This window comes from Pocillopora verrucosa, chromosome 2, assembly GCF_036669915.1.
Source record: "Pocillopora verrucosa isolate sample1 chromosome 2, ASM3666991v2, whole genome shotgun sequence".
Lineage (NCBI taxonomy): Eukaryota > Metazoa > Cnidaria > Anthozoa > Scleractinia > Pocilloporidae > Pocillopora > Pocillopora verrucosa.
Window position 1 is genome coordinate 1015864 of NC_089313.1, and position 15721 is coordinate 1031584.

General features: G+C 40.1%; 2 protein-coding genes and 3 non-coding genes across 6 annotated transcripts in view; 2 read left to right on the forward strand and 3 right to left on the reverse strand.

Moving 5' to 3' along the window:
- Positions 1-142: 142 nt before the first annotated feature.
- Positions 143-5376, forward strand: LOC131782560 (protein unc-93 homolog A). Of its 2 annotated transcripts, none has more exons than XM_059099305.2 (5): positions 143-257; positions 1989-2375; positions 2590-3116; positions 3455-3722; positions 4311-5376. In XM_059099305.2, the coding sequence occupies exons 2-5, from the start codon at positions 2000-2002 to the stop codon at positions 4571-4573; spliced, it is 1434 nt and encodes a 477-aa protein (XP_058955288.1). In that variant the 5' UTR covers positions 143-257; positions 1989-1999; the 3' UTR covers positions 4574-5376. The 2 variants fall into 2 exon arrangements, with proteins under 2 accessions (XP_058955288.1, XP_066018569.1); XM_066162472.1 differs by lacking the exon at positions 143-257 and adding an exon at positions 374-580.
- Positions 5377-5385: 9 nt separating this feature from the next.
- LOC131782558 (SH3 and PX domain-containing protein 2A) overlaps positions 5386-15721 on the reverse strand; it is an 11522-nt gene continuing 1186 nt past the window's right edge. Inside the window, 15 exon segments of the mRNA XM_066162294.1 lie at positions 5386-6300; positions 6303-7151; positions 7242-7285; positions 7436-7581; positions 7723-7840; positions 8271-8366; positions 8369-8383; positions 8912-9043; positions 9486-9526; positions 9788-9845; positions 9848-9890; positions 10275-10411; positions 10488-10539; positions 10949-11026; positions 11387-11465. Of these exon segments, the coding sequence (XP_066018391.1) occupies positions 5914-6300; positions 6303-7151; positions 7242-7285; positions 7436-7581; positions 7723-7840; positions 8271-8366; positions 8369-8383; positions 8912-9043; positions 9486-9526; positions 9788-9845; positions 9848-9890; positions 10275-10411; positions 10488-10539; positions 10949-11026; positions 11387-11461 (2271 nt within the window). The 5' untranslated portion in view covers positions 11462-11465 and the 3' untranslated portion in view covers positions 5386-5913.
- Positions 9204-9280, reverse strand: Trnan-auu (transfer RNA asparagine (anticodon AUU)). The gene has a single exon. It is a non-coding gene; the product is annotated as a tRNA-Asn (tRNA).
- On the reverse strand, positions 11728-11802 carry Trnak-cuu (transfer RNA lysine (anticodon CUU)). Its single transcript has one exon. It is a non-coding gene; the product is annotated as a tRNA-Lys (tRNA).
- On the forward strand, positions 14588-14660 carry Trnak-cuu (transfer RNA lysine (anticodon CUU)). The gene has a single exon. It is a non-coding gene; the product is annotated as a tRNA-Lys (tRNA).

Below are 15721 nucleotides of genomic sequence, written 5' to 3' on the forward strand. Positions count from 1 at the left end.
TCACATATCCGCATCTAGGCACATCCATCGACCGATGAGAGCGCTCGTAAGTATCGCAGTTAGTTTATAAATTCGGTTGACAGTCGCCTCTTCACCCTTCAATCACAGCCTTTGTTTGTTTGTCGGAGAGGCTCATATTTCTGGGCCTGGAGCCGTGTCCTATTTGAAAGGCAAGGGTCGTTGGATCAGCGGAAGGAAACCGATTTGTGAGTTTTTGTGCAGCTGTAGCTTGGAGTCGTTTTCTTCTCCTGTAACGGGTACGTGAACTACAAATGTTTTTTGTAATTCCGTTCGGGCAAGGGTGTAAACAAGCAGAACAAACCGCATAACCATCGTACCATGCAGATCGCTTCAATATCGTGACCTTGGATTGTGGATAGCTTTGTATCTAATAATTTTTTGGGATTGTGAATAGTGTAGTCTCTTTTTCCGCTGAATCTTCGCTTGATTTACCTACTCTATGAGTAAGGAAACAAGAGATCCCGCATAGGAAACCTCTGGGAATAACTCAGCCGCGCGTGGCGATCCACATTCATGGAACTCGATATTACAAGAGTCAAATGGCTTTGATTTATTTCAGGTGAATTTTGAAGCTTTTTTGAATTTGCAAAATTCTTTTAGAATTAAAAAAAAAAATTAATTAGTCTTTAAACAGAAGTCAAATTTACAGTAAGCTTCAGTTTAGGTTTTTTATTAAATCGAACCTCAATCTTCGCTAAGCGGACTCTGCAAACCGTCTGCAAAATGGCTAATATGGTCAGCTCAGACTGATAACAAACACTGCAGTTGGGATCTCGTGACGTTCGTTCATACTATTTTATTGCGTGTGAGCCATTAAGGGGATCTTCGCTGCGAGCTAGCCTACGCTCGAACACGGAACAGCGAATTGTGGGCACGATATAGTAATGAGGCAAAAAAAATAAACAATTGCTCTTCGTCGCCCGATCATCGCTCGTATTTTGTTAGCGAGTTGAGGTTAATATTTCACTCTGCTAATATCAATGGTTGATTTACCGATAGATAAATCCATTAAAACTGTTTTCCCGAGAAAAGTTCATCAATCTGTCCGGCTGTGTAGGATGCTTTAGCTTCAACTTTGTCGAACATGAGACTTTCCGATTTGAGTTTCACATTTTAGCCACTGTCGCTAGCCTTTGTAACATTCAGAAGGTTTACACAGCCTAAATAATATCCACTCAGCAAGATTCCCTGTTTTGCATTCGTACTTGGAAAGTTTTATTGTTATTTTACACAAAAGCATTCTTTCCGTCGATCTTTGTCGCACAATTGGTTCGAATTTCAAGCGCGGTGAGCTTATAGCAGAGATAAGGAAGAAAATCAGGTGCTCAGTGTCTGTTGCGCAATTGTTACCAATCAGCTTTTATCATTATGCAAAGATACAATCCATCAAACCGAGGAGGCGGATAGCTTCAAATTGATCAGTAGTTACGCTGATTACTAGTAGAGTAACATTGGTAGTAATAAACTTATAAAAATAAACCAAAGCACTTATCCTGGGGGAGTTTGCGTATCAGTTGCACTATTATGAGTGGTGTGTCTACGTGTCCGTAAGTAATTATTGTGAGCCAGTGTATGCACTATTTTAGACACATTGTCTGACAAGCAGAATTTTGATCGCTGAGTGAATTCATTTTCTAAGTAACTGATCAAAATCTAAGTTTGACTCCAAATTGTTTATGCGTAATTTTCAAATCTTTGCTTTACGTCGAAAACGTTTGAGTAGGTGAACGCACAGCAAGGTTTTTTCAGAACTCAATCTTCATCGGTCAACTCTCATTTTCCTTCCCTTTTCTTTTCTCCTCAATTCTTGTCTTTTCTTTCCTTCTTTTCTTTCCTTTTCTTCTGTTTTCTCATTATTCTTACACCAAAATGATGTCCTTACCTGGACGTTAACACAGCACGAACGGCTGTTGCCTGTGGGCTCAAATCATTTACTTCATTCATTCTGTTTTGTCGCATATTACTAGGGAGCGAGACAATGGAGAAAGAGACTGATTTAATCGCAGCCAACCACAATGAAGAGCATCTGACGCCTGAGCAACGAAAGAGAGAGAAACGAAAGATCACCAAGAATGTTTACATCATCAGTCTCGGGTTTTTGTTCCTCTTTACCGCCTTTCAGTCACTTCAGAATTTGCAGAGCAGTTTGAACAAGGTTGAAGGACTGGGTTTCTGGTCGCTATGCGTCATATACGCCGCCTTGATACTGTCCTGTATTTTAGTCCCTCCCTTCGCGATTGGAAGACTCGGCTGTAAGTGGACGTTGGTGTTCTCAATGACAGGTTACGTGCTGTATACAGTGGCTAACTATTACGCGCGATGGTGGACTTTGATTCCTGCCTCTTTTATAATCGGTAAATGGATTGTTCTTTTGCAATCTTGATTTTTGACTCAGTTTACAAGGACCAACATGGACTGACCGTAGTTTTGAAAGCTTCTTTATGTCGAGTTGAATGTATCGCTGATCGGGACGTTAAATAATATATAGTCCTATGTCGTGAATCAACACGCTGCAAATTTAGCATCTATCTTTTACCGTTAACAAACGTTTCAATTCTCTTTTTAAAGGAATGTGTGCAGCACCTCTTTGGTCTTCAAAATGCGCTTACTTGACCACCACAGGAATCCGTTACGCTGAGCTCAACCATGAAACCCAGGACGCGGTCGTGACGCGCTATTTTGGAATATTTTTCCTGATCTTTCAGAGCGGCCAAATTATCGGGAACCTCATCTCTTCGCTTGTCCTTCAGCAGGGAATGGGGGACACCTTCCGTGAAAACGCCCGAGACGTCTGTGGCGTGAACTTCTGCAAGCCATTGCCAGCGACCGGAAATAAAACAGACGAGTACGATCACAAGCTTGTTATCAGACTTCTTAGTATTTATGTTGGTACAGGAGTATTAGCTGTCGTGCTGGTGATCGTACTTCTCGATCGGCTTACCGGAAGCCTGGACCGGCGAAAGAAGCAGGAATCTGGCCTTAATCTATTGGTTGCCACTGTGAAACACTTGAAGGACTGGCGCATGCTTCTGGTGTTACCGCTGACCATGTTCAGCGGGCTAGAACAGGCCTTCACGTTTGGAGATTTTACACAGGTAAAATTTGTTCTCATCTGTCAAAATCAGGTCAATACAATATCTCTAACGGGTTTCCTTTTGGATCCTAAACTGCATTAATTTCCATGCTTACTGTTTTTAGAAAATAGTTATCGTTGAGTAGATGGGGGGGGGGAAGTCGTCGCACAGAGTTTAAAGGGGGGACTATTGAACATTGATTGTCGATGAGGGGGATCATTAGACTACTACAGAGCCTCTGGAGGGGATCAGTTAAATATCATTTTGATACAGCCAAAATCTCCTTTCCCCCCCCCCCCCCCTTAGGCGATGTATAACAACCGGTTCCTTAGCGCCTTTATTACTGATATATTACACAGGCATTCGTCACTTGTTCGCTCGGAATCCATCGTGTTGGTTTTGTTATGATCTGCTTTGGTGCCACCGACGCGTTTTTCTCGCTGACTCTGGGCCGTCTTACTAAGTACACTGGGAGAATTCCAATTTTCATCAGTGGTGCGGTAATACACTATGCTACCATTATAGTTATGCTGATCTGGAAGCCCGACTATCATATGGTGTGGGTGTTTTATGTCATTGCTGCTCTATTGGGATACTGTGACGCAGTTTGGCAAACCCAGATTAATGGTAAGTCATCATAGGGACACCAAACGTGATCGTAATGAGGCTGGCTAAGTTTGGTTTTTCGTTAGATGGATTGAAAGCTTAAAGGAAATCATTGAGTAATATACGGAACGATAGACTAACGGGCGGCAGGACGGACGGACTAAGAGGTCAACTGACAGTCTAACTGACCAACTGTCGGAAAGAATGTCGGTCTGACAGAGGGACTAATGGGCTAACGGACGACTTTTGGACTTACCGACGCACCGACTGGCTTGCTCAACTTACCTACTGATGAATTGATATATTGAGTCTGCTGTTATTTACTTTATTTGATCTTTGTGGTCAGTTTATTCAAATTTGTTTCATTAATACTCGACATGAAAAAGAATCATGAACTCGATCCTTTGTTTTTCAGGTTCAATCACAATGTTTCCAATTCTATTTGATCCCCTGTTTTATCTCTGTTATTACACTGGGAAAAATAGCTTAACCAGGCTGAGTTATTTTTTTTTCACTACAACAACAACAGAATCCTCTAAAGTATTGGCATGTTATGTCTCAGTTAAGGTCCAAGTTTGATCACTTTGAATGTCATTTTTCTCAATACAGCCATGTACGGCGTGTTCTTTCATGACAACCAGGAGCCAGCGTTTTCTAACTACCGTCTGTGGGAATCACTTGGCTTCGTGATTGCTTTTGCATACGCCAACTACCTGTGTATCATTAGCAAGTTAATCATCCTCTTGGTAGTTTTAACCCTGAGCTTGGTCGGGTATTTCCTCGCCGAATATGTGCACAAGATTCAAATCGACCAAGAGTACTCTCTCGCAGACGGCATGGTGTTAGAAGAAGCCAGCCAAACGAGATCTTAACTGAAGAAGGAATCAGTACTATGTTGTTTTTTTATGAAGCAGCTTAAACTTTGGCCAGTTATTATCGTGGTTTTGTATATGATTCATCTATTATGGTGTTTAGGTTAATATGTATAGCGGGTTTCACTCAAAAAAGGAATAATTTCCTTTGGTTTCAGCCCTTTTCAAGTTCACTTTTCTACAGGCGAACACAAAGTCAAACTTTTGTTCAGAAAAATCACCCTTTTTGTCTAAAGACTGGGGAAAAAAATCGTTCCTATACTTTCTTTGATTTCTATGGCGGATACCGCTGTTGTCAATTTATCGACCACAGAACGCAATAGAATCCTGCTTTTAGCGCCGTACTTCTTCATACATACTCTAAGGAAATTCAGCAAACAAATTTTTCCCTTCATCATACCGACGGTAAAAAATTTAGTTATGAGAAATTTATGTGAACTGAGAATTGAAATACTAATAAGGTAGAAATTAGTCTCTTACCCAGATCTTCCACGGCCAGCGGATCCTACAATGCAGTTACATGGTAAGATCTGGGTATGAGATCAGATGGAACTGATCAACATGTTATATATATATATATATATATTTTTTTTTTTTTCTGGCAAGGTATTGAATTGAGAAACTCATATATTGGAGGCTCATTGAAGTTTTAACATTGGAGGGTCCATAAATAAAGATATACTTATCGACGCTGATCGTGTTGGACCTGCATTTAGCGAGCCACATATTAAGTGGAAACTCTGTGTTAAGCGGACACCGACTGAGGTTTCTATTTTGTCCTCTCACCATTATAAAAGGAACCTTTATTCAGCGGACACACCTCAATAGACCCTTAAACTCCCAGAGTAATGAACATGTGATTTTTCCCTACAGTATCCATAGATTATCCAGCAAACAGGTAACGAGAATACTCAAACTTATCAGGTAGAAGTCGTTATCTTGATCTAACACCAAATTCTCCTAACTAGGTTACAAGGAAATGTATAGCAGCTAGAAGGGTGAATTAAAAACCAGTTCTTGGGAGTCAAAGGGTTAAGCAAACTCGGTCACTACCATTGAGCCTTTTTGTGACCCACAGCGAAGTAGAAAAAGCCAGAGGAGTGTAACCGGAGTTCACAACATACAAAATTTCTTCATCATCCTTAATTATTTCTGATTTAAAAGGGAAGAAATACACTCTACGAGAAAAGGAAATGATGACTCTTTGCACGGAAGTAGCGAGAGTCTATTTCGCGATGTCTGACCTAACTATCTTGTAATATTTTCACTTCAAACGTATGAGGCTCAGCAGTTTTCATCACTGCTTGTGCAGGTGATTCGTTTGTTGTTAACTTGATCATTTAATCGGAGGGTAAATCATCAAAGTCTTCACACTCAGCCAGACTAGGAACACTCTCTGATCTTTCCATACTACCGGGTCTATTCCAGGACGCTTGAAGATGTTCCTGATCAGAAGGGACGTCATTCGTAGGCGCGAACTTGACCTCGCTGGGTTCTTGGCTTTTTCTCAGACAAACCCCACTCTCAGGATTACATTCGTAGTCATCAAATGTGCAAGTAAAAACCTCGTTATCGTCTTCTTTTGCCTCAAGAGGTGCCTTGATACCCTCGATATCTAAGTCTTCTGCGTCAATTAGACAGGTGTCCTGTTCTTTACCCTTTTGGAGATATTTCCAAAATCTCTCTTCTACACAAATATCTTGCGCCATCTTGAGGACTTTGGGTGGATTTGGGGCGGACGTATTGGTATCAACTCAATTACATTTTCAACATGTGACTCGGTAACAGTTTCCACCCGACCAGTTTTTAAACTTTGAACTTTCTCTAGGAAATTTGACGGTGCCCAACCTACAGAATGACTTGAAGTGCGCACTAGCCACCAGCCCCCCTCCGATTCTTCTAGAAGTTCAACCTCAGCATTCTCTTGCAGATTTACTTCCTGTTCGCCCTCTTTTTCGTAGGATCCCATGGCTAAGAATCTGTTATTCACCAGCTCCGGCATATTTTCGGTATATTCTTCGCCTTCTTCCTCGTCTTCGTCTTGCACATCAGGTTGTTGGTTTTCATCACTATGGGAATCGATGACAGGGTTTTCAGGGCTAGATCCGTGTACGGTTTTCCTCGTCCTCACCGGAAACTCCAAATCCTCTTTTGTTTCCTCCTCCGGGAGTTTAATCGGGCGGAAGTGATAACGTTCGTCGGAAGAGGGAGGTGGGGTATTTGAGTTGTTGGAACTCTGAGCTAGCAACGGGCTCGGGATGGGACTCGTCCCGCGGGAAACAGTTTCCAGATCCTCTTCTTCCACCATTGATAAAGGCCTGGGCTTCAATAAGCCATTAATCTGCACATCGTTAACTGAATTTTCAGAGTTGACCTTAAGGATGCTCTTTGATTCTCCGTTTAATCTGCATCCTGCTCTTACTTCATTGGGGTCTTGTTTCTGCCGCGGATTCCGTCTTCCTTGAGGCTTCTTCGTGACTTGATGAAACTCCAGATTTACGTAGGATCCGACAGGCTTTGTGGTGAAACTGTTCTCTTTTCTAGCAGAGCTGGAGACGGCTTGGTTTTCGTTCCTCCTCTTCGGGTGAAATAAAGATTTTAAGAAGAAACAAAATTAATAAAGATGGTCATTTCATATTCTTTAAAAGGTGTCAAAAAAAATTCGTACCACACTCTTTTTCCTGGCTGGTGGGTCCCATGTTTGTCTTCTTCCTGGAGGAAAGGAAACAAAAAGATTTTGTAAACAGCCAGATGGGGACAAAAGAGTTTAAAAGAAGTATATGGGGATGGACAGCCCGACAGATGGACCAGAGAATTGTGACTTAAGTGAATCTACTCGTGTGGGAATTCTATTTTTCTTACCAGCAAGGACAGAAATGCTATTCAAACGTGTATCTCTGAGCATAGCTCTGACTGCAGCATGTTTTCCTTTCTGTCTTGCGTTGTACTGGGACGAGGCCACCTCTCTCAGATACATTGATGGTGCCCAGCCTTCTTTCTCTTCAAACCTGTCGTGAGTAAAGTAATCTTGTTGCGAATTATGTTGCTGGTAGATATCAGTCAATATACTTTCGAAGTTTCCAGTTGTTAGACTTAAATCCAAGCAATAATCATTTAAGTTTGGTTCCTCTAAAACTATCACAACTTACTTGACAAACCACCATCCGTCCAGATTTTTCTGAATGACCTTGACGACTTTTCCCATTTCAAACCCAACCTCGTCGTCAAGTTGAGGCTCATAGGCAGCCATGGAAATGTATGTTTCCTCTGTGTGTCAAGAAAGACGAAATCAGAGCACGGCAGTTTTTTTTCAATTTTTATTTTTGTAACAATTTCGTACAAAATAAATCCTTAGAACAATCTGAAAGTGAACAATGAGCCCGCAAACAACCCTTATCTGATCGGAACAAATTTAGGCATGTCAAATTGGCATCATAAGCGGGGGAGGGGGGGGGGTAATGAGACCGTACATTGGCCGCATTTAGGGGAATGGGAGCCTATATTTGCCGTCACCCAAGTTTATAATTCACCGGCTTGTTTACACAGAAAGTGACCAATTCAACAGAAATGTGTGAATTCTCGACCGAAGGGAGGGTTCATGGGAAAAAAGGTCAATAAGCTGGCTATTGGGGAGCGGCAGTGTACTTCATACATACATTAAAGAGGTGACTGGATCGCACGTAGCAGAGTACCTTACCCTCTCCTTCCTCAAAAGTCTCCAACACCTGATCATCCATGCTGCCGTCCCGGGGTTCAAGGTAAGATGCTGGTACCCAGCCCACCTCACTGTCAGGTCCACAAACCACCAACCTTCAATGAGAAGCGTAAACAAAAAATATTTCAGAGAAAGTTGAAAGACACAATTTATTGAAATGTAATCAGCTCAAGATCTGAAGCTAATTGCGTAGTGAAAGTAACCTAATCCTGATGCAGTGAAACGAAGATGAAAATCACGCTATGATAAAGTAAACTTCAATAGTTTGCAATTTACAAAAAGCTGCCGCTCTGGTTATCGTGGAAAGAAGTCATTACATCGTGATGGAAAAAGGGAATTTAGTTGTGTCAAAGCAAATGTAATCGGTCAGGTTGCTAAGCAAGATTTAAAATGGCGGCGTACGCAGTAAGGTTACGTTACGTCACTCTTTGGATTTCGGTGTCCTACCAAAAAATCATGGCGGAGCTTGCTGCGCGCGTAGGGATACCGATACTTATACAAAAAATGTTAATAACAATAACCCATCAAGCCGAGAAAATTAAGTTTATCATAAATTATTGTCCATAGAGAATGAGCTCACGAGGCTGCCACGCCTTTAACAAGCTGGGCATCACATCACTCACCGTGTTCATTTTTCTGGATAACTTCCACAACGTTCCCTTCTGTGAGATTTATGTCATTTACTTCTCTACTTGTGTAATCTGCGATTGCCACGTACTGCTCCAGCAGGAATGGCTCCGATATGTGCTGAAGGTCTGATACAGGAAATAGTTAAATTGCTTATAAAAAAATCAACTTCTCATTATTTATGCGGTTATCCATCACCCAATTTATGAACTGACCTGAAAAAACCATCAACAACAGCAAAAAGCTAGATTTGCACAAAATTGTGTTTGCATAATCACTTCCAATGAACTCTCAACGTGGGTATCGAACCCACGACCCCGAGATTAATAGTTTTATGCTCTACCGACTGAGCCAACTAGCCGAGACACAGGTGCCTGTGAACAGGAATTTTGAAAGAAGATTTTTACTGTTTATTAAAAGAGTATGTGCGTACAACAACAACAACAACACCAACAACAACAACGTAACTTGCAAAGTGAAGCTTAATTAATTGAAATTTATGAAGAATATTTTTAACCCCAGGATACAAGAGTTCATGTTGGATACTGTAGGATTGTAATGTTGGCTTACATTTTCCTTTTGATGCGCGTCTATCCATATTTCGATTTTTTCTAAAGAAAAATAAAAGACAGGAATATTTCATTGAACATTTTCCTTGCAGCGGAGTGCTGTTGTGTGAACTAAAATAATGTTAGAATAAACCAGAGTCACCCATTTGCTCTGATGATATGATAATGTTGTTTTTTGAGGCCACGGAATGCGCGCCTAGGTGCAAACTGTGGACAAAAGTTTCAACCCCACTTAATATCATCGGGACGGATTCCCTCATAAAAACATAAAGAGACACAAGTGTACTACACTTGTTCACTTACTCTGCTTGATCATGGTCTAACTCGATAAGATCTTCGGGAAGAGGGTGAAAAAGTTTATTACAGGATCTGATCCAGAAATATGCGGAGGTTGATGAACTATAGACTGTAAAAGGGAGAAAACAAATCTGTTATTCGAATTTAAGGTGAATGGCCAATTAGCTTTATCCAAAAAAATTTAAAAATGGAGTAAAAAGTTAGAAATTAGTTTCGTTGGCAATTTTCATTTAATACTTCCTTCGCTCTAACAAAGGGCTCACGCTTGAGACGCCAGCCTGATAAACTCTCTACGGTGGCCATTATACCACATTATTCTATAATAACCCCCCCCCCCCCATGAAGCACCACAGTTTCTTTGGAAAATTGTTATACCCCCTTTTGTAGTATTGTGTCAGCGGCAAACTTTAAAAAAGTATCACTGCTATGACTACAAAAATGAGCTTCGTTGTGTCAACATGACATGGCTGCATTTTTACTTTCTGTAACTTACTTTGAGTAATTCTTCGACAGAAGGCATTCTTTTTAGTGCTTTGGCGCGTTTTTTGATAGTAAACCTTCCAGAAAATGACTTTCCTGTGGAGAAAAGTGTGGAGACCATAAGAGATATCGAACATAAACTTATGCTTACTAGAAATTGGCATGTGGACCAAACATTTTTAAAACTTCTTGGGTAGGTTTTAAGTTACCTTTGAGCAGTGTTTCTAGAAGCTGGGTCGTTCTGGTTCAAGATGAAGTCTTCTATTTAGTAACCTTTCCTGCGAATAACCACACTACATAAGCTCTCCTGTGTTCTCATTGGCTGTTCAACTGACAGGAAACTCCCCTCAAAGGGGCACCAATTTTGCTGTAAGAATTTTTTTTTGATCATAGTTGATGAAATCTCGGCGATAAAATGCAATAGTTGGGAGGCCAGAATGATTTCTTTGTTTAAGATTTTATATCAATTTTTTTGTACCTGACCGTGAATAATGTTCGATTGCATTCAAATGATGTTGTACTAACTTCCTATCGATTCATTTAGCCACCGTGTGCGCATGCGTTGACATCCACACAAATGATTACGTCAACTGAAGAGCTCCCAACAAAAACTCAAGCACCGTGGTTTTTAATTTTGATAATTTCCGATTTTTTTCTCCCGTCGGACAGATTCAGTAGTATGAGTACCTGCAGTTCAATGAGGGTGCTGTAGCTTCTGTAGACTGGAGTGATGGGTCCGTCATGCCAATGAACTTGAATGAAGTATAACCTATCGACGAATGGAGAAATTAAGTTCAATTGATCATCCTGTATTATTTCAAATCAGTGAATATCAGCAAGCTGACTGAAGACATTTGTCAGGGCTCCTTTGTCAGGCTTCCTTCGCTTAGGGTCATTTGAAGGTCTCTAGGGGTCCATAGTGTATCCCTCGTCAGATCCACTACATCTTCATGTTTTATTTTGTTTTAGGTTAATCCTGGCGATAAACTGGTTTTCTGGGATCTTTTTTTGATTAGTCACCTGTCCAAAATACTGATTAAAATGAAATTCCAAGAATTCTTCCGATTCAAGTCGTTTCATTACAACCTCCTTCCCAGTTGGTTTTATGGCCCTTTGAAAAAAGCTTACGTAATGTTTTCTTGGCTTTGTTCTTTTGCATATGTCCTCAACCGAGACGTCTCTGACCTGTGTTAAGCTCATGGCGCTGGAATGGAAAAAAAAAATTTAGGTCCACTTTTTACCATTATTGCAGATCGTCCAGTGTTTCCCATGGCGACGCATACCCCTATTAGCCATTCGCCTGGGCACCTGTGCTTTGAATACTGACTTCGAACGCAGTATTTATTTATTTGTTCTCCGTCAGAAATGATAAAATTTTAACGCTGTGTTTCAAAACAATAAGTCTATACATTTGTCCTTCTGATCACTGCAAAATAAATAATTTTTGCGAAAGCACTTAAGCTCAACGCCCAACGTGGGGCTCGAACCCCCGACCCTGAGATTAAGAGTCTCATGCTCTAAACCGACTGAGCTAGCCGGGCGAATTACAATCCTCGCTTGAAAAATCAAATGACTGTTTTTCTTTACTTTTTCCGCCCTTTCCTGCTCTAAACGTGAGCCCAAAAAGAAATTGTGTAGACTCTTGATTAAAGGGACAAGAAGATCTCTTAATTTTATTATGTATAATAAGTTCTAAACCTTTTCGTCAAACAAAACGAGTGTTTTCCATTTCCGGACTTTTTCCTGAAGTAAGATCCATTTTGCACCTGACAGTTACTAAGATTAGTTATCTGCCTTCGTTGTGCGACCTATTCCCTTACGTTTGTAGACCTTTTGGTGTTTGCAACAGCTGGAATAATATTAAAAATGTGGGTAGTTTTTTAACGTTTGAAACTGTGATTACCTTTATAACATTGCCTGAGATGCTACGTTTAACAGCACGGATGAACCCATTGAAAACTGGGGGGGGGGAAGTTTAATCTTATAAAAAATCAGACCTGCCTCTGATATACAAAATTTTCCTTTATTTTCTTTATTACTACTGGGCCGGCAAATCGGGATAGAAAGGTGGTAGTAAAAGCGTATTTGCCTTGCGCCCCTATCTGGTTAGAAAGAGAACATGCCCGTTCTCTGGCATTTGCAGCTCCGATTGGAGGGCCATCTGAAAGCCAAATTAAAGCTATTCTTCTTTCAATTTCAATTTCTCATTTTGTCACAGAGTACTTAAGACATAGGCTCCGAGGCCTAAAGGTCGCTTTATTTAGTGCGTCAAGTCAAGCAATGCATTGATGTATTTTAATAATGATCGTATATGGTAATTTTTTTTTATCGCGCATGGACCCTGAAGGAGAACTCGGACGCCTACACCGCCAATTTATGCGTTCAGACCATTGGTAAGCATAACTGCATAACTTGACACAACTCATTTAAGAAACAATGCGTTTCGCAACGTACTTCATACCATATGGATCAACCCAGAATGTTTTTCATATTCCGGGAATTCATGGGTTCCATAGAGAGATTTAAGTTCCTTACCGACTTCCGCACTCAGGGAAGATCCACTCCTCGTGTAACTTAACAAAACGTCGTTACTAAAAGACTACGGTGAGGAATCAAATTCTATTAGCAACACAAGATACTCCGCCCTGGAAAATCAAAGGAGCAGAACTCCCAGTTGCTTCATTCTATTAAAGAAAGCGAAAAATAGTGATGACTCACTGATGCCTTCGGGGACAGACACCTCAACTGAAATTTCATCATTTTTTTCTTGGTAGGAATTAATTAGACCCTGTCTGCGGATGGAAAATTTCTGTTTTTTTTAAATAAGTACCCTCGATCTGGGCTACAGCTCGCTTAAGATCGTTTCACGCTATAGGGTAACCTTATCAGTGAATTTTTAGAGAAGGCCCTACCGAATTTACTAAATAAGTTCACGGACCATTTCAGGTTCTTAGCTCTGAGGCAGATTTTTGCATTACTTCTAATGCCAATGCCACGGCAAAAGTACCAATATTAGTGGTTATTGCGTTTAATTCATGTTTTTGCAATTAGAATTTTACCAAAGGTTGAGTGAAAAAGCGTGGTGTAGAGAGAAACAGAGACTGTGGAAAGTGAGGCAGAGAATGTTTCCAGATGACAATTACACTCTTCAATTGTTGCTTCACAATTGAGGCGGCGCCCGGCTATCTCAGTCGGTAGAGCATGAGACCTCTTACTCTCATGGTCGTGGATTCGAGCCCCACGTTGGGCGCTGGATTACGTATTTTTGATTCCAACTTTTGGTAACAGAATGTTGAAACAGGTTTATCGAAGTGAATTTGAGACCAAACAAATCGGAGATGACCCATTAAATTTTTTCAGGCGCTGAGAGATTGGCTGAAAACAAGGTTCCAGTCGTTTAATCTTGTTGACATTTATGGAAAGTTATGCAGAGGGCATTCAGGGTACGAAGGTGTTTTGACTGTGCGAAGCATCATTCAAGTGTCAGTTTGTAAGTGACATTATCGTACACTATCAAAACAACGAGCTGCTCTATAGTGAAATACAAGATTGAACATAAACGTTTAGAATCGTAAGAACCGAATATAACGACTTACATTCTATTAAGACAACCTCACGATTAATTTTGGTCACTATTTTCTTCAAGAGTAACGTGTTTCACAATACAAATATGGTAAGAAAAAAAGAAAATATGCATTCACTTCTGACAGTTTGTCACTGATAAGTGACTCAGTCTAGACTCAGGCACGTGAATACATAATGTTAATATGATCTTCCTTAGAGATAAAAGATCATATAATTGGATATATCCAGTTAAACATTTGACCGAGAGAGAGGGTAAAATAAAGACGAGTTATTTAAATTATCTGAGCTAAAAAACTGCTCTGAAATTTAGCGGAAAAAGTAGGAACTTCAGAAAAGGAACAAACAAAGGAAAACTGAAAGAACCAGGTTAGCTTACATCAGTCATAAACTACACCAGGAAAGTCGGCTGACGAGAATTTCGAGCAATGACGCACAAAGACAAAATCTTATGAAATCTTTGAGGAAGTTCAAAAACTGCCTTACGAACTACAAGAAGTCTTTATTTGAGACTAACAGAATTGTGTCCTTAGTGATACAAGTTAGCACTGACTATAGCTGACTGACCCGGTTAAGTAAATTCTTGGTGACAATACAACTAAATAAAAGTTTTGCAATTAGAATTTTACCAGAGGCTAAGTGAAAAAGCGTGGCGTAGAGAGAAACAGAGACTGTGGAAAGTGAGGCGGAGAATGTTCTAAACGACATGTACATTTTTAAATCGTTACATCACTATTATAGCTCGCCCGACTAGCTCAGTCGGTAGAGCATGAGACTCTTAATCTCAGGGTCGTGGGTTCGAGCCCCACGTTGGGCGCTGATTACATCTTTTTTATTCCAACTTTTGGTATCAGAATGGTGAATATAAACTTACATAAGCGATTAGGAAAACCTCAGATTAATTTTTGTCACTATTTCCTTCAAGAGTAACTTGTTTCACAATACAGATATGGTAAGGAAAATATGCATTCACTTCTGACAGTTTGTCACTGGTAAGTGACTCAGTCTAGACTCAGGCACGTGAATACATAATGTTAATATGATCTTCCTTAGAAATAAATGATTATATAATTGGATATATCCAGTTAAACATTTGACCGAGAGAGAGGGTAAAATAAAGACGAGTTATTTAAATTATCTGAGCTAAAAAAACTGCTCTGAAATTTAGCGGAAAAAGTAGGAACTTCAGAAAAGGAACAAACAAAGGAAAACTGAAAGAACCAGGTTAGCTTACGTCAGTCATAAACTACACCAGGAAAGTCGGCTAACGAGAATTTCGAGCAATGACGCACAAACATAAAATTTTATGAAATCTTTGAGGAAGTTCAAAAACTGCCTTACGAACTACAGGAAGTCTTTACTTGAGACTAACAGAATTGTGTCCCTAATGATACAGGCTAGCACTGACTATAGCTGACTGACCCGGTTAAGTAAATTCTTGATGACAATACAACTAAATAAAAGTCCAACGTATATCCATGACAGCAAGTATAAAGGTGGATTTTTGTTATGATATCTGATTGCTGAAAAAAGGGTCAACTGTAACACAAGAGACTCGTAAAACAGGTACAACAGAACAGGAATTAGGAAAGGCTCGACTACAATCCACTTCTCATGCAATCAAAGTGAATTCTGCCAAAACTAGTCTGTTGGCGTGGCTACACTGAATACCTAAAATGTTCTTGTCTTTGTACATAAATGCTTGTATATCATGATTAGTAGCGTTACTCTCAGATTGTACATATAATATGAAGGAAAGGTAATCAACAATACCAGTCTTAGAATCTTAGCAATTAGATATAACTTACCCAAGTGATTATGACAAACTCAAATTCAGTTTTTTTTACAATTTTCTTCGATGGTAGCTTTTCTTTACGC

Excerpts from the sequence above, each read along its gene's own strand:
- LOC131782560 (XM_059099305.2), top strand. The coding sequence starts at position 2,000 with ATGGAGAAAGAGACTGATTTAATCGCAGCCAACCACAATGAAGAGCAT. Across the intron at positions 2,376-2,589 it reads TCCTGCCTCTTTTATAATCG|GAATGTGTGCAGCACCTCTT; the intron begins GTAAATGGATTG and ends CTCTTTTTAAAG. Across the intron at positions 3,117-3,454 it reads CGTTTGGAGATTTTACACAG|GCATTCGTCACTTGTTCGCT; the intron begins GTAAAATTTGTT and ends TATATTACACAG.